The sequence below is a fragment of the Hyla sarda genome, chromosome 7 (genome assembly GCF_029499605.1).
Source record: "Hyla sarda isolate aHylSar1 chromosome 7, aHylSar1.hap1, whole genome shotgun sequence".
In the NCBI taxonomy this organism is placed as follows: domain Eukaryota; kingdom Metazoa; phylum Chordata; class Amphibia; order Anura; family Hylidae; genus Hyla; species Hyla sarda.
The window spans coordinates 135,111,201-135,133,635 of NC_079195.1; the positions used below are offsets into that span (position 1 = coordinate 135,111,201).

General features: G+C 39.4%; 1 protein-coding gene across 4 annotated transcripts in view; it reads right to left on the reverse strand.

Annotated features, from left to right (window-relative positions):
- The window catches only part of GRID1 (glutamate ionotropic receptor delta type subunit 1), a 1,339,076-nt gene that overhangs the window by 90,238 nt on the left and 1,226,403 nt on the right, over positions 1 to 22,435 (reverse strand). For all 4 annotated transcript variants that reach the window (XM_056530786.1, XM_056530787.1, XM_056530788.1 and 1 more), the window contains exon 13: positions 18,039 to 18,234. In XM_056530786.1, the coding sequence (XP_056386761.1) occupies positions 18,039 to 18,234 (196 nt within the window). The remainder of the gene's footprint in view (positions 1 to 18,038; positions 18,235 to 22,435) is intronic.

Here is a 22,435-nt window from a genome sequence, read left to right on the forward strand (position 1 = left end):
CCCCCTGTCATCATCCAGACCCCCGTCATTAACACCCTCATCATCATCCCCCTGTCATCATCACCCTGTCATCATCTCCCCTTCATCATCACCACCTGTCATCATCCCCTTGTCATCATCCCCTTGTCATCATCCCACACCCCCCCTTCATCATGACGAGGCAATAGGCAACGTGACTATTCCGGGGCTGGGCCCGAAGCGCGGAGAAGAGGCCTCCCCGGTGAAGATGGCAGCCCAGAACCACTATCCCACCGGAAGCCCCCTAAATTTCAAAAATTGCATTTTTTCTTCAATTTTGTCGCACAATGATTTTTCTTTCCACTTCGCTGTGGATTTTTTGGTAAAATTACTAATGTCACTGCAAAGTAGAATTGGTGGCGCAAAAAATAAGCCATAATATGGATTTTAGGTGAAAAATTTAAAGAGTTATGATTTTTAAAAGGTAAGGAGGAACTGCAAAAACGAAACGAAAATGCAAAAACGGAAAAACACTGAGTCCTTATGGCGTTAAGTTAAAGTGGACCTGTCGTCAGCAAAAACTTTTTATATAATGTAGATAATGAGGCTCTGTGACATGCCCCTGGCTCACACAGCAGGATGATTGACAAGCCAGGAGTCTACACAGATCCCTGCTTCTCCTGCCCTCACTTTCTGTATTTGGACTCTTCATAGACACACACAGGCAATAGCTGCAGGGACAGCATTTTTTCACCCAAAAATATACACATTTTTTTGATCAATGTATACTACAAATATACATATACTAGTATTATCTACATTATATAAAAAGTTTTTGTTGATGAAAGATACACTTTAAATGTGCCAGTTTTTTTTTTATTTGTTTGTTTTTTGCTTCATACTAATTGTGGAAAGCTGTGCAGAGGATTTTTTGTCACTTTTGTGCGCTTTCTCAGACGCTAATCCGGTTGCTACTCCCCAAAGTGTGAACCATTTTATCACAGCTTGTAAAAAGCCACTGCAACTCTCTTTTTATGCCTGCCTTTGCCACGTCCTCCTTTCTAGGCCTACCTAGAAATGCCAGCCCCACATTCCTTAACCTCCTGTCTACTTCTTCATTGAGACCACTTTCTGACCTGATGAGTGGGACCACGCCCCATTTCACACATCTATTCCAATACACACAACTACGACATTTCTATACAGCAAACAGAGATAAACTGAAACTGCATCGCCCACTCTCCCCGTTTGAGAGGTCATGCACCTCTACTACTAGCTCGCTTAGTCCGATAAGCTTGATATATAGTTTACTCCTCGATACTTTACAATCTGAACCTCTCTCTTTTAAGTGCAGCTGGGAGAGAGAAATGGGGGCGGATATCTCGGACGGGGAGTGGGCGACAGCAACACGTTGGTGCCATAAATTGTCGACTTCCACTAGAGCCCAAGAAACTAATTATAAGCTGTTGTCTAGGTGGTACCGTGTACCCTCCCTATTAGCTAAGTTCTACCCGGGAGTCTCTGACTCTTGTTGGAGGTGTGGGGAGTCGAGAGGTACGATCTCACACATTCGGGTGGCTTGCCCGAGACTGGAACTCTTTTGGTCCCAGGTTTTAGATACAGTGCACAAACTCACATCCATTCGCCTCCCTAGAGAGCCAGCTCCATTACTATTGACAATATTCCCACCTGACCTCCCTAAATGGTCTGCAAATTCGGCGAGGTTCATGATTCAGGCCGCGCGTACATGTATACCTAGACTTTGGAAATCACCGAATCCTCCTTCAGTTACATCCTGGTTCCAAGAACTGTCTCACCTGCATACAATGGAGGAACTTCTAGCTTACTCTAGACGACAAGTTGAAAAACATCACCTTACTTGGAGCCCATGGCTCAACTTCACGGGCACTGATGAATACAGATCCATATATCCTACACCACCTACCACATACGTTTCCTGAACCCTCGGGAACTCACATTCTATGCTGCCGCCCTCCGACCCTGCGCCTGGGATCCTCGTCTGCTCTTCTCTCCCTAAGGTCAGTCCTGCTTATACCATCAGACTCATAGCATTTTATCTGGTGTCAACTTTCTGCACCTTTCCCTTTCTTCCTGCAGTTCCTACTCTCCTCTATTCTTTCTTTCCTATTCCCCTTTTCCTCCCTCCCCCCCTTTCCCCTCCTTTCTCCATTTGTACTTGTCCTTCTCTTCCTACCCATCCCCTCCCCCATTTAGGTCCCTAATGTCTTTTATACCTGTAGAGCACCGTGATCCCTGATGAGACTGCCGCGGTAGGGACTCATAGCTGTGTCCCCCACATTACTAGAGATGCAGCTGAAGATGCCTACTATCTTACTAAACACGAGCCCTACCATCTCGTGTCTTTACAGGTATGGAGTCTAGTAGTAGTTGAAACTCATTGACATAGCTACATTGAGTCGATTTAAGTAGAGCACAACTGAACATAACATCTGTTTTGATATTGACTCCTGATACATGCGAGAATGTATTATATTGTTTTGTATTGTATTGTATTGTTCGCTATCTTGTTTATTTTACCCTGCAAACTTCAATAAACACCTTTAATACAAAAAAAAAAAAAAAAATAAGAAAAAGCAATTGCTTCTTTCAATACCACTATGTGTATATAAACACTGTTGGACATTCATTTTAAAAACAGTGCATTTTTATTTAGCCAGTTAGTTACCATTCGTTAACATCTGTTTACCTATAACCATATATGTTGTCACAATGAACTTTGCATTAAAAACAGTTCATAGATATACTCCCATGTGGTGTTACTGTGTTATACAAGGCTTTAGGGCTCTTACACAATGTTATACAAACATTTTGGGCTATATCATCATGCTTTATGCCTTACCAAATATTTCAGAATTGCCTTTTCATGGGAAATACAAATATTTGCTTAAACGGACAGGGCAGGAGAAGCCATTTGACTTCTTTAACAAAAATATTTTAAATCAGTAAAGCCTATAATTTAGTATATTTCATTCCTAAATGAAAAGGCTTTAAGAAAATGTTAAAAGTTCTTTCTTGGCCAAATTCACAGAATTTTAAACCTGCAAATCTGATCTATAAAGGTTATGAGTTCTTGTTATGTCGTTTATTTTTTTTTTCATTTGTTTTAATTTTACTAATTTATAGTGTCAGAGGGGTTAAATATGGTTTAATGGTAGGGGTGGGGGGTTAGGGTTTTTTATTGTATTGTATTGCACAGAGGAATGTGTTAATGATGTCCTATTGTGGTGAAGTGGTCTATTATGGTGAGGAGGTGTAGTGTTGAGGGGGGGGAAATAAAAGGGGCCTATCTTGATAGTTATAGTATTGTATCCCATTTGAATCTAATGTTGGAAAATAGGAAAGCTTGCTAAAAGTATGCCTTGGAAGAAGATGTGGATGAGATTTGGATGTGTTTCAGTGGCTGCCAGCTGTTGCTATGTTAAAAGTAGACAAAAAGGATAAAGAAAAAAAGAGCAAGATACAGCAGATACAAAGGTCATAGCTGGAGGAAGAAGGAGATGAGAAAGTGAATTGTAGTTCCCTTCCATATGTTGAAGTTATAGTGATGCTATTGCTACTGTGGTAATCAAACATCTATGGGCACTCTTGAATTGTGAATTGTCATAAAGTAAACATAACTGCAGTAAGACATAGATAATGGTGCAGAAAACTAAGGAACATAATCCCACTAGCATTCAGACAAGTTTTGTTACAATATGAACCAAAAGAAGAAGAAAAAAAAATGGAACTATGTACTGGTACTGAATACGTGTGGAACAACAGTGATTGTAGCATAAAAGTGTCTATGTTTAGAGTTGAAAGAGAATAGAACTGTAAGGAGAAGTCCAAAGACTGTCATTGGAGGGCAATTCTACCATACAGGATGATATACAAACATGTCCTGAGATAAGACAAGACATACACAATGAAGTAGGCACATGGTACTGTAACAAAAACTAAATGAGCCCTAACATCCAGGATCGTCAAATGTCCCCTCAATGACCCAGCTGTATCTTCCAGATAGGACTAGAAACAAACATCTAAAGGGGAGGAAAGGGAAAGCGCTTCTTGGTGTGACAAAAGAGAGATACTCAGTATAAAAATGAAATAAGACAGCAGCTCACCAGATTTGGTTGTGTAACGCCATACACAACAATGGTAAGCGCATCAAGAGGTAGTGTACCCGCAGCCCTCCGGCTAGGCAAGGTATTCAATTGGTCTGGCTTCAAGGAAAACACCAGCTCCACGTGGCGCAGGATACAAAAGGAATGTATATGAGATAAAATCGAGGTAGTTTATTTCCCAAGATGAAACGTGTTTCGCTGCTGGAAAGCAGCTTCATCAGATGCCTGATGAAGCTGCTTTCCCACAGCGAAACTCATTGTATCTTGGAAAATAAACTACCTTGATTTTATCTGATCTACATTCCTTTTGTATCCTGCGCCACGTGGAGCAGGCATTCTCCTTGAAGCCAGACCGATTGAATAGAAACAAACATGTCCACAAAAGGCACACACCAATCAGAATAGTGATAAAGATGGCACATAATGCTACAACAATAACAATATGTCATCTCAGACCCAGCTTCTCTAAGTGTCCATTCAATGAGATGACACATTCATCTGCTTCTGAAAGGTTGGTGTGGAAAAATGCATGGTCAAAGTCAGTGACCTACAAGCAAGCTGGATATTACCTTGAATATATAATGAAGTTAAAATGATCCAGCACTTTCAAAACGACATTTCAACGTTATTGTAGTGACTAGCAATACATTACACAGGTATTAGCACACCTAAAAGTTCATCACTGATTAAAAAGTGTGGATTCGCTTGAAAAGTGTCTGATGGACTTGTAGGTGTCCTAACACTTGAGTGATATACTATTTGTCACTACAATAAAGCTAAAGTGCAATTTTGGAAGTGCTGGATAATTTTTCCTTTATTGTTCCTGCTGCTGCTTTGCACTTGACTAAGTGCATATCCATGTACAGCCACAAGGAAGGAAGTGAGCTGGACCATGGTTGCATGATCCTAAATATACAATGCTTAGGTTACATAGTTAGTATGGTTGAAAAAAAGACATACGTCCATCAAGTCCAACCAGGTCCTGAAGTCTAGCTTTAATTGTCATGAAGGTAACTCTGCATTCAAAGAATATATCTTACTTCTGCTTAGCAAGGGACAGAATCAGGTCCCAGTCTTTGCAGTTTACAATGTTGGCAAGCAAATGTCTTGCAGGGGCCCCAGGAGGGAAGCTTGTACTGGCACACAATGTATGTTTAACAATAAAAGTCACAGAGAAAGCCAGCATGCCTCTGTTGTAATGCAGATATCTTAGGGTTGTCTTAGGCAAATTTTTCCATGCAAATATCTGCCTCCATCCAAATATCTCTCTGCATGCATGTCCTCCATCTAATTCCCTATCATATCTTCCCTATCAGACAATTATGGAGCAAATCAGTACTGCAGGACTTTTTTTTTTTTTTTTTACTACGAGTCTAAAGCAAAAAATAAAATAAAAATTCTTATTGAAGCTCCTAGCAGCCATCCATTTTCCATGTTACTTTGAACAGCAAGTTCTGTACTTTGTTTTTTTTTTTTTGCTAAGGATTTGTTTTCTTGGATGCTTACAGAATCATACAACTTTCTTGAACTTGAGTACAGCTTTCCAGCTTTGAATTTTTTTCTCATTCACCTTTTCTTGAATTTCCCTGATATGTTGTTCTGTTCGATCTTGAATTTTTCACACAATATTTTGATTCTATGAACTAAAGGAATGTTATGACCATAAGAGTACCATGTTATTAAATGAATTTGCAGCAGTTTGTCGAACAGAAGTTTTACTTAAGTAAATATTTTATTTCTTTGGAAATTGATTTCTCTCTAAGTGAGAAACGAGAACATATTTTAAACATAACTGGAGCGGAGAAATCACCTTGACAATAAGTAGTGTACAGCTCGAACAAGGTCCAGAAAAATAACTGAGATGGCTATATAGTCTTAAACTGGAAATTCAGTGAACAGGAGAGTCTTTAACATAGTAACATAGTAACATAGTTCATAAGGTTAAAAAAAGATCAGAGTCCATCAAGTTCAACCTATATCCCTAATGAGTCCTTACTGAGTTGATCCAGAGGAAGGCAATCAGAATAATCCCTGCATCGAAGAACAGTCCCTATAAATCTAGTATACATAACCTGTAATGTGATTGATCTCCAAAAAGGCATCCAGGCCCCTTTTGAACTATTTTACTGAGTTCATATGACCACCTCCTCTGGCAGAGAATTCCACAGACTCACTGCTCTTACAGTAAAGAATCCCTGTCGGTGCTGGTGTATAAATGTTCCTTCCTCAAGATGTAGAGGATGCCCCCTTGTTATAGATACAGTCCTGGGTATAAATAGATCATGGGAGAGATCTCTGTACTGCCTTCTTATTTCTACACTAAATGACCCTTATTCTGACAATCTTTCTGGGTATTGTAGTCCTCCCATTCCCCGTATTACTCTGGTTGCCCATCTTTGATCCCTCTCCAGCTCCACTACATCTTTCTTGTACACTGGTGCCCAGTACTGTACACAGTATTCCACGTGTGGTCTGACCAGTGATTTTTACAGTGGTAGAATTATTTCCTTGTCGTGGGCATCTATGCCCCTATTGATGCACCCCATGATTTTATTTGCCTTGGCAGCAGCTGCCCGACACTGGTCATTACAGCTAAATTGACTGTTTACTAAGACTCCTAAGTCCATTTTCACATCAGTCATCCCAAGTGTTCTCCCATTTACTACATAATCACAGCTTGGATTTTTCCTCCCCATGTGCATAACCTTACATATATCATCTAACAGGCCTATAATTCCCGGGGTTGTCTTTTGACCCCTTTTTAAATATTGACATCACATTTGCTATGCGTCAGTCCTGGGGAACAGACCCTGTCACTATAGAGTCCTTGAATATTAAAAATAGGGGTCTGTCTATTACATTACTTAATTACTTTAGAACAAGGGGGTGAATGCCATCTTGACCTGGTGATTTGTCTAGTTAAATTTTTTGTAGGCGGCACTGTACTTCTTCCTGGGTTAGACAGGTGACCTGTGTTGGGGAGTTTACCTTATCTTGCTGTATTTTAACTGGCATTTCATTTTCCTCTATGAATACAGTGGAAAAGAATGTGTTTAATATACTGTATTTGCTTTTTCCTGTTCCTCGTCTAGAGAACATTTTGGGGTTGGTTTGACTCTCTCTGGCAATGAGTCTTGTCTCTATTTTTGCGGCTTTTATCCGATTTTTACATATTCTACATTTTTTTCTATAGCTTTTTCATGCTTCTTCACTGCCATCCTGTTTTAGTAGTTTAAATGCTTTATTTTTGTTATTTATTGCCCCCTTGACATTTTTATTTATCAGCATTGGTTTTCTTCTATTCCTGACCCTTTTATTCCCATAAGGTATATACATCGTGCAGTGAGAATTTAAGATATTTTTAAAAGTCTCCCATTTAGTGTCAGTATTCTTGTTTTTAAGGACATTCTCCCAATTTATGTTGTCAAGGGCTTCTCTGATTTGATTAAACTTTGCCTTCCTAAAGCTCATTGTTTTTGTGGCCCCTCAAGAGATTCTCTTACTGCAGGACAAGTTATAATGTATTACATTATGATCACTATTTCCTAGTTGTCCTGCACAACCACTTGAGTCACTTGTTTACCTCGCTAATCTCCTGATGCCTTTCTGATGTGGCTCGGGGTGCAGGTAATATTTCAGAAAATATTACCTTGGAGGTCCTTGCCTTAAACTTGTTGCCTAAGTCCCTGAAATCATTTTAAGGACACTCCACCTACCTCTTACTTTGTCATTGGTGCCAATATGTATACATTTTTCTAATTAACTGGTGCCAGATTTGTAAATTACTTCTATTCCAGTACTTATCAGCTGCTGTATGCTCCACAGGAAGTTCTTTTCTTTTTGAATTTACTTTCTGTCTGTCCACAGTGCTCTCTGCTGACACCTTTGCCCATTTCAGGAACTGTCCATAAGTAAATCCCCATAGAAAACTTCTCATGCTCTGGACAGTTCCTGACATGAACAGAAGTGTGAGTAGAGAACACTGTGGTCAGACAGGAAAGAACCACTCAACTTCCTGAGGAGCATATAGCAGCTGATAAGTACTGGAAGGATTAAGAATTAATTTACAAATCTGTATAACTTTCTGGCACCTGTTTATTTAAAAAAAAAATTCCACCAGAGTACCCCTTTAAGAAACATTAATCTCTAAGTTTATTATAAAAGCTGGATCCCGAGGCTTTAATATATGTTGGCATTTGCTGTAACGTTTGAAGAGACAAAATAATAAAGAAATCAATGCTATATCAATTTTTCTTATGTAATATTTGAGTGCTATATATTAAAAGATATTACCAGCAAATAATGATGTTGTGAAGAACTGATAAACTCCCGTACAAAAAAGTAAAAAAAAAAAAAAATCAATGCTGATATAATAAACCTGTTGGAGATAAAATGACGTTTTTGTATTTGTTTCATGCTGTTTTGCATTCAAAATGTATTTAGAGAGAAGATTAAAAATAAATGTCTTATTCAAAGTTTTAGTAAAAAACAATATTTGTATAGTGAATAGTTGCAATCTGCTTTTCCAAAGTAATGTAGCAAACCTATGCCTTTAATGAAAAGATGAATGGAACATGTCACTCCCTGCCTTGCCCTTTTTTATATAATATAGATAATACCATTATATGTATATTTGTTATATACATTGGTAAAAAAATATGTATATTTTTGTCCCTACAGCTATTGCCCATGTATCTCTATGAGGAGTCCAAATACAGGAAGTGAGGGTGGACATGCAGGGCTCTGTGCAGTGAGGCTCCGTGGCATGCTCACACATGAGGGTGATTGACAAGCCAGGAGCCTGCACAGAGCCCTGCTTGTCCTGCCCCTCACTTCCTGTATTTGGACTTCTCACAGAGACAAACATGCAATAGCTGCAGGGACAGCATTTTTTCACCCCCAAAATATGCCAATTTTTTACCAATGTATATTACAAATAAACATATAGGGCCTCATTTACTAAGCTGAAACCGACCAGTTTTTGTCTGGTCATTTTGTCAGTCTGCGCCAGTGTACGACAGAGTGCGCCTAGAAAATCTGACAAACCCGACATTACACTGTGAAAAGCCGCATAAGGGGCATGGTCTGTCACAAAGGGGACATGGTTGGCCCAAAAAGGGGTATGGTTTCACATCCCGACTGATTTACTATTAAATTCACAGAAAATCCTGTGGATAAATGACTGGAAATTTCCACCTAGAAGAAGCTGGTCAGAAAATATTCCCGACTTTTCCCAATAGTAAATAGAGAGGAATCCTGCAAGTCTGAAACAACATTTCCCACTAGTAAAAACCCAACACTCTTAGTAAATGATAATGTTATTATCTACATTATGTAAAAAGTATTTGTTGCCGACAGGTACACTTTAAAGATGTCACCCACTTGCATTTTGAAGCTGCTTGCCCATACATTAGAACCATAATTATGACTGATAATCTTTGGCTTTTAAGTTGAATAATTTTATCAGCACTTTTTAAAATCCAACCTTGAAATGTTCTGCCAGAAAGCTCGTTCTCATGTCAGGATGTTCTATTAGAGTCTATGTTTAGCAAATGGCAGCCTTTTATCTATAGACATATCTAGACAAGATAATTGTAATAATTCCATCAGAACAAAATAAAAGCTTTGAGAAGATTACATTCTAAATAAAAGATGCTTATTTATTTAAATAGCAATGTCACCTAAGCCTACTACACTCCCTTCTTACTAACCTTTTCATTAATTCAAGAAACTCCTTTATATTTAAAAAGTACATTTATCTGCTCACGCTTTTTGAGTCTAATTCTTTTAGTCTTATTACATCTTTAAATAGGAATCAGGAAACACCCTTTTGTTGACAGCACAGAGCATCTTTATTGGTGGGTATACAATAATTCAGTCTATGGTACACTAAGGAATTCAATATAATCACAAACATATCAAACAAATTATTTCAGACTCAGATCACTTTGAAAGAAAATTCCTATTTGAAAATGTGACCTAGAGTCAATGATTAAAAAAAAAAATGTATTCTGTATGTTTCTCCATATTTTACATTTTGACTGATTCTGGAGTCAAATAACTTGTTAGATTTTTTTTTTAGTCAATTGTAATTTTTAAAACAAGTCAAAACAGAACAATTTCTCAGGTACACACATGTAACAATGAAGGTACCCTAAGATACAATCAATATACAAACAAGAGGAGCAAACAATCCAGAAACCTTGATTAACTAGTAATGGTCAATAATGACCGAATATGTATAAACAAGATATACATAACAAAATGAACCTAGGCAGTATACAACAAAGCAAAATAGTCAAGTCTTAAATGTAAACATATATTCAATTACACTTAGGTAGATTCACACATCTTGAAATGAATGGCAAAATACGTTGGTAACACAGAAATGAAAAATGTCCGTATTTGTAATCTAAAAAAAAAAGTAAATAAAAAAGTGTCTGTCACTGTACATTCTGTTTAAAAAACAAAAAAGTCGGTCTGTAATTCCAGCACTAGAATTATTGAAGCTTTTATAAAAAAAGTGTCTGCACTGACACATTATGCACAATATTAGATTTATGATTCAGATGTATTTTATTTCTATTTTACCGATATATTTTTCAATTCATTTTACAATGTGTGAACATAACTTTGGGGGTTTTAATGCCTAGACCTGCGATCTTAAATCTTTCACAATTCACCAGAATGGCCACATAAGCTCACAATACCGAAAAGATGTGTGAGGGACCTCCCAAGCTAAACTGCATCTCCAGTACAAATGAGAAATCGCAGGACTAAACTTATGTAGCAGGTCTTGGATGTGGTACCAATGCATGAGGAAGTTAGGATAAAACAAAAATTATGGAAAAGAGGAACACACAGAAGCAAGAGGCAATCTGCCATAGCAATGCCTAAAGTTCTAAAAGTGGGATGCTGTAAGCATATAGAGCATTATAAGAAGGGGCCCATATAATTCTCAAGTATTTCAACAAGTTTTGGAAAATTTTTAGAAAGATGGGCAAAAGGTAATTGTAAATATTTAAAGAGAGACCTTCCATCTAATTTGTGTTAATTTTATAACCAGACACCTACCATAATGATCAAGGAAAGTGTGGAGATTTTGCAGAGTAATAGGGAGGTGGGTAAAGGAGAAGAGGACATCTGCAAAAAGGGACAAATCAAATTTCCTACCCCTTATGTCCAGATTCAGACAGATAAAGACAGCCAAGGCTTCATTAGAGAGCACAAAGTGTAGGATGAAGAGGAGGATTCAGAGCACTGGACATGTGGCTTGAGGCAAACAGAGGCATATACACATTTGAATACAGAAAAGAAGGGGCCAGTAAAGCAAAAACACAAATAGTCAGCCTAGGCTATCAAATGCCTTTTCTGCTTTGAGGCTTAGTAAAAGGACTGATTGATCGAACAAGGAGACTGAGAAGACTAATAAGTCCAGTAAGTGAGGGTGGCCTAGCACTCCTAGCCTGTGCTCTCTTCCTGTCTGATAGCACTCCGCTGTGCTCTCTCCTGTCTGATAGGACTCCTCTGTGCTCTCTCCTGTCTGATAGCACTCCTCTGTGCTCTCTCCTGTCTGATAGGACTCCTTTGTGCCCTCTCCGTTCTGATAGCACTCTGCTGTGCTCTTTCCTGTCTGATAGCACTCCTCTGTACTCTCTCCTGTCTGCTAGGACTCCTCTGTGCTCTCTCCTGTCTGATAGGACTCCTCTGTGCTCTCTCCTGTCTGATAGGACTCCACTGTGCTCTCCACTGTCTGATAGTACTCCTCTGTGCTCTCTCCTGTCTGATAGGACTCATTTGTCCTCTCTCCAGTCTGATAAGACTCCTTGGTGCTCGCTCCTGTCTGATAAGACTCCTCGGTGCTCTCTCCTGTCTGATAGGACTCATCTGTGCTCTCTCCTGTCTGATAAGACTCCTCTGTGCTCTCTCCTGTCTGATATGACTCCTCGGTGCACTCTCCTGCCTGATAGTACTCCTCTGTGCTCTCCACTGTCTGATAGTACTCCTCTGTGCTCTCTCCTGTCTGATAGGACTCATCTGTGCCCTCTCCTGTCTGATAAGTCTCCTTGGTGCTCTCTCCAGTCTCATAGGACTCATCTGTGCTCTCTCCTGTCTAATAAGACTCCTCGCAGCTCTCTCCTGTCTGATAGGACTCAACTGTGCTCTTTCCTGTCAGATAAGACTTCTCGGTACTCTCTCCTGCCTGATAGTACTCCTCTGTGCTCTCTCCTGTCTGATAGGACTCCTCTGTGCTCTGTCCTGTCTGACAGTACTCCTCTGTGCTCTCTCCTGTCCTATCAGACACACAGAGGAGTACTATCAGACAGGAGAGAGCACAGAGGAGTGCTAGCCCAGCCTCACTTACTGGACTGTGTCCATGCTTGTTCTTCTGCTTGGACAATGCCATGATTTCATTAGCCATGATTTTATGAGCCATGATTTCAATACAAAGGAAATCATTTTCTTATGAAATATATTAGAAAGCTTAATGTTTTGCCAATGTACAATATATAAAAAATTTTTGGACCTGAGAGTGCCCATTTAAGCCTTTCTACTGTACCCCTATTACTCTACAAACACTTATACCATTGTTTTTATTTGCATGTTTGCTCTTCCTTTTTTTAAAGGCTGCTTTCACACTCTAAAAATACCTCCGTTAGAAACGTCTGTCATAAAAATCTTGAAAATCGGCCGTTAAACGTCCGTTAGAAAATCCCTAACTACCTTTAGCAAATCCTATTACAGTCTATGGGATTTTGTTAAATAGCCGTTTTAACCCGTTATCATATATTAAAAAAATGTGGGAGCTCAACGTAAAAAGAGAAAACCTATACCGAGGATACTGCCTGAACCTCCACCATTGAAAAAGGGGACGCAGTTCCCCGAAACGCGTCTGGTGTTAAGACAACCCTGCAAATCATCTGAGACAATTGTTACCGCAATGCCGGTCCTCACCTACTCTCTCACCTGCTCCCCGTGCCGTCGGGGTAGAGAGGATACCTCCAGCGTTGCCATACGCTGCTACGACCACTAGGCTTCACAGCGCTGCCACATGCTGCTTCCCAGCCATCATCTCCAACCCCCAGCACCGGGGTGCTACATTTCTCCCGTGCCGCCGGGACAGAGGGACATGTCTCCGGATCGCAAGCACAGCTACACTCACCTGACTGTGCACACTGTAGCCAGTAAGAGGCACTAAGTGCCTGAACTGTATAGCGATTGCCCTCTTGCATTCAGTCCCTGTGCCATTGGGGTAGAGGGGGCATCGCCTGTATCTCTGCACCTAAAAACTTTATAGTGGGCCCCAATCTGGGAGGCTCCAGAGCTACCGAAAATTTGCCTTATTGGATTATCAGCTTTTTTGCTATGTACTTTCATCTGGATTAATCCTGGCTCTTATAATATGACTTTACAGTATAACTAAACAGATACTGTTTGCACTGTCCCATTGCCCCCCTTTCATTGTCTCATTGTCCAATTAGTGAAGTGCAATACCACTGTGTATATTTTATATTTTTAGCATTTTATACCATTGTAACCATTTTATCTAGTGACCAGTCTGCGACAAGGGCCCTGCCGCAGACCTCACATCATTTTTCCAAATAAATGTCATAATTTTATGCTATTTTAGACACGTTTTCTTTTTTCTCTCTCTCTTTCTTCAAATTTTTGACCTTATATCTTTTACTCTGACCTAGCCTAGCAGGACTGCCTCCCCTTTTTACACTTTTAACCCGTTATCAACCATTATTAATAACGGTCGTTATTTTGGGACGGGCGAATGAACCGAAAAAATAGTGCATGCACTAATTCTCCCGTCACATTTTTATGACTGACGTTTCTAACGGAGGTATTTTTATAGTGTGAAAGCAGCCTTAGCTACATATGCATTGTTGTGGTGGATAAACATCTTCAAATGCTCTCACAATCTTCCCATACAAAGGAACGTTTTTCATGGATAAACATTCGTGTGCTGTGAATGGAGAGAGGAAGTTTTAGAGGATGGGTGTTTTAGGTTGGAATAATTGTTTAATAATGCATTCTTGTATATATATATATATATATATATATATATATATATATATATATATATATAACTCAATGGCCCTTATTTACTAAGAGTGGAGTCTAGGTTTCTTTTTGGGTTTTAATTCCCTACAATTTATTTTCCATGGTATTTACTAAGGTTTCCCTACATTTTCCACTTTCCCTACATTTTGCTTTTTTTTTACACATGCTCTGATCTGTAGGGTTTTCATCAACTCAAATCCACCACATTTTAAGTGGAAACTTTAGTAAATATGTTGTTTTTTTGTGAAAATGTCCGGAACACGCCCCTTTTCTGAGACCATGCCCCTTTTCCCGTGGGTCACACCCCTTTTTCTGGTTTTCTTAGCAAAATGGAGAGTTAGTCGGGTTTTTTTTTTTTCAATTCTGGCGCAAATTCTGGTGCAGAAAGAATTTCTGGCGCAATGCGACAGAATCTGGCAGGATTCAACAGAATCTGGCGCACAACCCAACGAAACATGTCGGGTTTGCAATATATCTATATATATAAAACTCAACGTGTGTATGTGTGTATGTAGGTGTGTATGTTCCAGCATCACGTCCAAATGGCTAAAGATATTAACATGAAACTTGGCACACATGTTACTTATATGTCAACAACAAACATAGGATAGGTGATTTAACCCCTACTCACCCCCATTTGCCAGGGGCGGGGGTTTATGTTTAAAGTCCCATACAAGTCAATGGGAAATATATGTTACTGCATAACTTCCAAACGGCTGAAGATATTTCGATAATACTTGGTCACATGTTACTTATATGTCCACTTAAAATATAGGATAGTTAATTTAACTCTTAACTTCCCCCATTTGTGAGGGTCGGGGTTGCATGCAAATCAATTGGACATGTATGTTCCCACATAACTTCAGTGCGGGTGGAGATATTTCAATACCTTATATATCACACAAACCCGGGGCCTAAGCCCAGGGCACAAATCCCTTTAAAGTGAACCCCCTAATTAAAGTAAAATGTAACTTTTATTCTTTTATCATATAAAATAATGACAAGTGATTAAAACTACAATTTCACAATTCTGGGATCAACCCAGTGATCTCTTGTCTTATGGGTCCGCAGTACCCAAACAAATGGAATCTGTGAAATTGATTAAAATCTGAAATTTGCCTCCTCTACTAGTTTCGACGCATCTGCGCCATTCTCAGGAGGAATGTGCTGCAAAAATTCCTCCTGTGCCGCACATTCCTCCTGAGGACGGCGCAGATGCGTCGAAACTAGTAGAGGAGGCAAATTTCAGATTTTAATCAATTTCACAGATTCCATTTGTTTGGGTACTGCAGACCCATAAGACAAGAGATCACTGGGTTGATCCCAGAATTCACTAGTTATCTGGAACTGTGAAATTGTGGTTTTAATCACTTGTCATTATTTTATATGATAAAATAATAAAAGTTACATTTTACTTTAATTAGGGGATTCACTTTAAAGGGATTTGTGCCCTGGGCTTAGGCCCCGGGTTTGTGTGATACATATTAGTGGGATCCCTGACCCACCTAGGGGGTTTCTTTGTGGTTGTATTTCAATACCTGGTACACATATTACGGGTCGGGATAGGAGGACCGGGATAGGAGGATCGGGATAGGAGGATCGGGATAGGAGGTCAAGATAGGAGGTTGGGATAGATGGACTGGATAGGAGGTCGAGATAGGAGGATGGGATAGGAGGTCAGGATAAGAGGTCGAGATAGGAGGACGAGATATGAGGACGGGATAGGAGGTCGGGATAGGTCAGGATAGGAGGTCGAGATAGGAATATGGGATAAGAGGACGGGATAGGAGGTCGGGACAGGAGGTCGGGATATGGGGTTGGGATATGGGGTTGGGATATGACAACAATATATGAGGACGGGATATGAAGTCAAAAGCTTTCTTCTTAGGTTATTTTCCTCCCCAACAAGGATTAGGAAGGAAAAACCAGGTAACGCCGTGTACTCAGCTAGTATATATATATATATATATACATATATATATATATATATATATATATATATATAAAACTCAACGTGTGTGTGTGTGTATGTGTGTATGTTCCACAAAAACTTCCAAACGGCTAAAGATATTAACATGAAACTTGGCACACATGGTACTTATATGTCAACAACAAACATAGGATAAGTGATTTCACCCTTACTCACCCCCTTTTGCCAGGGGGTGGGGTTTTTGTTTAAAGTCCCATACAAGTCTATGCGAAATTTATGTTACTGCATAACTTCCAAACGGCGGTAGATATTTCGATAAAACTTGGTCACATGTTATTTATATGTCCACTTAAAATATAGGATAGTAAATTTAACCCTTAACTACCCCCACTTGTGAAGGTCAGGGTTTTTGTTTAACATCCCATGCAAATCAATGGGAAATGTATGTTCTCACATATCTTCTGTACGGCTGGAGCTATTTCAATACCTGGTACACATCTTAAAGGTCAGGATGGGAGGTCGAGATAGGAGGACGGAAAGGTCGGGATAGGAGGTCAAGATAGGAGGAGGGGATAGGAGGACGGGATAGGAGGATGGGATAGGAGGTCGGGATAGGAGGTTGGGATAGGAGGTCGGGATAGGAGGACAGGATAGGAGGTCGGGATAGGAGGTCGACATAGGTGGTCGGGATAGGAGGACGGGATAGGAGGACGGGATAGGAGGTCGGGATAGGAGGACGGGATAGGAGGACGGGATAGGTGGACGGGATAGGAGGTTGGGATATTAGGTCGGGATAGGAGGTCGGGATAGGAGGACGAGATAGGAGGACGGGATAGGAGGTTGGGGTTTGAGGACGGGATATTCAGCTAGTAGTAAATGAGGGCCAATGTGTGCATGTGTGTATGTTTGTGTGTATGTTCCAGCATCACGTCCAAACGGCTAAAGATATTAACATGAAACTTGGCACACATGTTACTTATATGTCAACAACAAACATAGGATAGGTGATTTAACCCTTACCCACCCCTATTTTCCAAGGTTGGGCTTTTTGTTTAAAGTCCCATACAAGCCTATGAGAATTATATGTTACTGCATAACTTCCATACTTGGTCACATGTCACTTATATGTCCACTTAAAATATAGGATAGTTAATTTAACCCTTAACTACCCCCATTTGTGAGGGTTGGGGTTTTTGTTTAAAGTCCCATGCAAATCAATGGAAAATGTATGTTCCCACATAACTTCCGTATGGCTGGAGATATTTCAATACCTGGTACACATATTACGGGTCGGGATATAAGGATGGGATATGAGGTTGGGATAGGAGTTCGAGATAGAAGGTCAGGATAGGAAGTCAGGATAGGAGGTCGAGATAGGAGGTCGGGATATGAGGATGGGATAGGAGGTCGGGATATGAGGATGGGATAGGAGGTTGACATAGGAGGTCGGGATAGGAGGTCGGGATTGGAGGAGGGGATAGGAGGTCAGGATAGGAGGTCGGCATAGGAGGTTGAGATAGAAGGATGGCATAGGAGGACGGGATAGGAGGATGGGATAGGAGGTCTGGATAGGAGGTCGAGATAGGAGGACGGGATAGGAGGAGGGGATAGGAGGTCGGGATAGGAGGTCAGGATAGGAGGACGGGATATGGGGATGGGATATGAAGTCAAAAGCTTCCTCCTTTGTTGATTTTCCTCCCCAAACATGGATTAGGAAGGAAAAACCGGGCAACACCGGGTACTCAGCTAGTATAATATATAAATGACTGTGTTTATGAATAAAGAAACATTTAGGCTGATAGGAATATATGAAAATAGTGTTTATTTCTATCCTAATGTAATCTATTACATGTACTACTTCATTATTACATATATAAGCATATTTATATTACTTCAACAAAATTGATAATAAGGAATAAAGATTTATCTCTTACCTTTCTTATACCTTCTGAAGGGTTGACTACACAATTGTCTGCTCCATTGTTTTTGCTGATAGTTCTCCAAAGCTCTGCAAAAGTGCTGTCTTGTTCCAAAGTGTTAGTTCCTTTTGCTTTAAAATATTCATAAACTGCTGAATCTTTTACTGTCCCATAAGATAAATCCATTTGTTTGGCCAAGTCTTGAAATGTTCTACAATAGAAATCATATATTTATTTATTTTTAAATAAAAAAAAATAAAAAATAGAAACAAAATGTAAATAAAATGTTAATAGTATAAAATACTGGTATATCATAGAGTAGGTATACCTATATCAGGCCAATAAAGCAACTATTCTAGAGAATTAACCTGCATCATGCTGTGCTCGCTTCATAGCGGTTAGAGACGGCTACTGTAAGATCCCGCTTCTTCCCTTCATTAACTCTTCAGATGCTGTGATCAATGCTGATCACAACATCAAGAGTATTAAGTCACAAATGTTGGTTAGTTCAGGGAGTTCATCAGACCCCTCATCGTGATAGTAGGGGTCCAAGAAGCTGAAATGTTGGTGGACGGTTCTTTTGCCTTCCTCTTACTGCCAGATCATAGATTCAGCTATGCAGCCTGGCCCAGCCATCATATATTTTAAGGGGGAAAAAAAATTACAAAAAGTGACCAAAAAATTGTCATCAAATCAAAAGTGGTATCAATAAAATCTAAAGATCAGAGTGCAAAAAAAATGAGCCTCAGTATAGCCCTCTATATGGGAAAAAATGTAAGCATACTAAATGTCCTTTTTTTGTGGCCCAAGAAATAGAAAGCTACATAAATTGTGCATCATTTTAACCCCTTAAGGACGCAGGACGTAAATGTACGTCCTGGTGAGGTGGTACATTTACGTCCTGAGGTGGTACATTTACGGAGCGATGCCCGTGTCATGCGCGGCTGATCCCGGCTGCTGATCGCAGCCAGGGACCCGCCGGCAATGGCCGACGCCCGCGATCTCGCGGGCGTCCGCCATTAACCCCTCAGGTGCCGGGATCAATACAGATCCCGGCATCTGCGGGAGTTCGCGATTTAAATGAACGATCGGATCGCCCGCAGCGCTGCTGCGGGGATCCGATTATTCATAACGCCGCACGGAGGTCCCCTCTCCTTCCTCCGTGCGGCTCCCGGCGTCTCCTGCTCTGGTCTGTGATCGAGCAGACCAGAGCAGAAGATGACCGATAATACTGATCTGTTCTATGTCCTATACATAGAACAGATCAGTATTAGCAATCATGGTATTGCTATGAATAGTCCCCTATGGGGACTATTCAAGTGTAAAAAAAAATGTAAAAAAATTTAAAAGTAAAAGTAAAAAAAAAGTGAAAAATCCCCTCCCCCAATAAAAAAGTAAAACGTCCGTTTTTTCCTATTTTACCCCCAAAAAGCGTAAAAAACATTTTTTATAGACATATTTGGTATCGCCGCGTGCGTAAATGTCCGAACTATTAAAATAAAATGTTAATGATCCCGTACGGTGAACGGCGTGAACGAAAAAAAATAAAAAAAGTCCAAAATTCCTACTTTTTTAATACATTTTATTAAAAAAAAATTATAAAAAGTGTATTAAAAGTTTTTTATATGCAAATGTAGTATAAAAAAAAGTACAGATCATGGCGCAAAAAATGAGCCCCCATACCGCCACTTATACGGAAAAATAAAAAAGTTAGAAGTCATCAAAATAAAGGGATTATAAACATACTAATTTAGTTAAAAAGTTTGTGATTTTTTTTAAGCGCAACAATAATATAAAAGTACGTAATAATGGGTATCATTTTAATCGTATTGACCCTCAGAATAAAGAACACATGTCATTTTTACCATAAATTGTACGGCGTGAAAACAAAACCTTCCAAAATTAGCAAAATTGCGTTTTTCGTTTTAATTTCCCCACAAAAATAGTGTTTTTTGGTTGCGCCATACATTTTATGATATAATGAGTGATGTCATTACAAAGGACAACTGGTCACGCAAAAAACAAGCCCTCATACTAGTCTGTGGATGAAAATATAAAAGAGTTATGATTTTTAGAAGGAGAGGAGGAAAAAATGAAAACGTAAAAATTAAATTGTCTGAGTCCTTAAGGCCAAAATGGGCTGAGTCCTTAAGGGGTTAATTGAATTGGCCTACATAATAAACATAACATGTCATTTTACTAGTGCACTTTGTAAAAAAAAAACAAAAAACCTCCCCACCCTAGTTGCAAAATTTTTATTTTCTTTCAAATTTCCCCCCACACATAATATTTCTTTGGGCAGTGTACAAAGTACAATTTGTCTGTAAAAAAAAACAAGCCCTGGTCTGTAGATGGAAAAATAAAAGATTAAGCTACTTAAGTTTATGTTTCCACCTCCGGAGATTCCTGAGCAGCAGAGTCCCGTTGAATTCAATGTGATTCTGCTGCACAGTGCACATGGTGGAATTTCTGTTCCAGATGTTTCTGCTGTGGAATTTCCAATTTCCTCATCCGCAGAAAGAATAAACCTGTTCATTCTTTCTGCTGACTTCACACGGAATGCATAGCCATCCATGAGATGGTGCATTATGCTGGCATCCGCAGTCTCAGGAAGTGTGAACATAGCCTGAAGGGCAAGTCAAGCTTTCTGAGGGGTTAAAGGGGTACTCCGGTGAAAAACATTTTTTTTTAAATCAACTGGTGCCAGAAAGTTAAACAGATTTGTAAATTACTGCTATTAAAAAATCTTAATCCTTCCAGTACATATCAATTGCTGTATACTACAGAGGAAGTTCTTTTCTTTCTGAAGTTCTTTTCTGTCTGACCACAGTGTTCTCTAATGACACTTCTGTCCATGTCAGGAACTATCCAGAGCAGGTGGGGTTTGCTATGGGGACTTTCTCCGGCTCTGGACAGTTCCTGCCATGGTCAGAAGTGTCAGCAGAGAGCTCAGGGGTCAGACATAAAATACATTTAAAAGAAATTTTTAAATAGAAGTAATTTACAAATCTGTATAACTTTCTAGCACCAGTTGATAATTTTTTTTTCTTCCCACCGGAGTACCCCTTTAAAGATATGTTCAGAAATAACCAGCATTCAACAATGCCCTACATATTATACTGCATTTTAAACTAAATTGGTATATGTTTCTGTAGGCACCACAGAGGACTACTATTTATTTGAGTAAGAGCTGGGAAACCTAAATAATTCATAAAGTCTATTTTTGTTCAATACATATACAGTATATAAGTCCAAGTTTCTCTCTCTCTCCCTTTTGCCTTTTGTCATATTTGCTTATGATAATTACCAAATTTGCTATTTAGTTTAAATACAAAAACAACCAGTTTACATGATTTGCTTTAAGCACATACTGCAATCTCAGACTGTCTTTTATCCGGATATTTTCATGATATTTTCACAATACAATGTTTTATAATACAAACCCAAAAGATAAAAGACTCATAGCACATCATGAAAACATACCTGCTTTTCGAGATTTTTTTGGGAAGACATCAGAGGGCTTTAAAGTTCAGCAGCAATTTTCAAATTTTTCACAAAAATTTTCAAAATCTGAATTTTTCAGGGACCAATTCAGTTTTGAAGTGGATTTGAAGGGCCTTCATATTAGAAATACCCCACTAATTACCCTATTGTAAAAACTGCACCCCTCAAAGTATTCAAAGTGACATTCAATAAGTGTGTTTACCCTTTAGGTGTTTCACAGGAATAGCAGCAAAGTGAAGGAGAAAATTCAAAATCTTCATTTTTTACACTCGCATGTTCTTGTAGACCCAATTTTTGAATTTTAACAAGGGGTAATAGGAGAAAAAGACCCCCAAAAATTGTAACCGAATTTCTCTCGAGTAAGGAAATACTTCACATGTGTATGTCAAGTGTTCAGTGGGCGCAGTAGAGGGCTCAGAAAGGAAGGAGCAATTATAGGATTTTGGAGAGTGAATTTTGCTGAAATCGTTTTTGGGGGGCATGTCACATTTAGGAAGCCCCTATGTTGCCAGAACAGCAGAAAAAACCCCACATGGCATACTATGTTGGGTAATGGGAGAAAATGCCCCCCAAAATTTGTAGCCCCATCTCTTCTGAGTATGGAGATACCCCATGTGTGGACGTCAAGTGCACTGCGGGCGCACTACAGTGCTCAGAAGAGAAGGAGTCACATTTGGCTTTTGGAAAGAAAATTTAGCTGAAATTGTTTTTGGGGGGCATTTCACATTTAGGAAGCCCCTATGGTGCTAGAACAGCAAAAAAAAAAAAAAAGCACATGGCATACAACATAGGAAAATAGCCCCCCCAAAATTTGTAATCCCATTTCCTCTGAGTAAGAACATACTCCATATGTGGATGTAAAGTACTCTGCGGACGAACTACAATGCTCAGAAGAGAAGGAGCGCCAT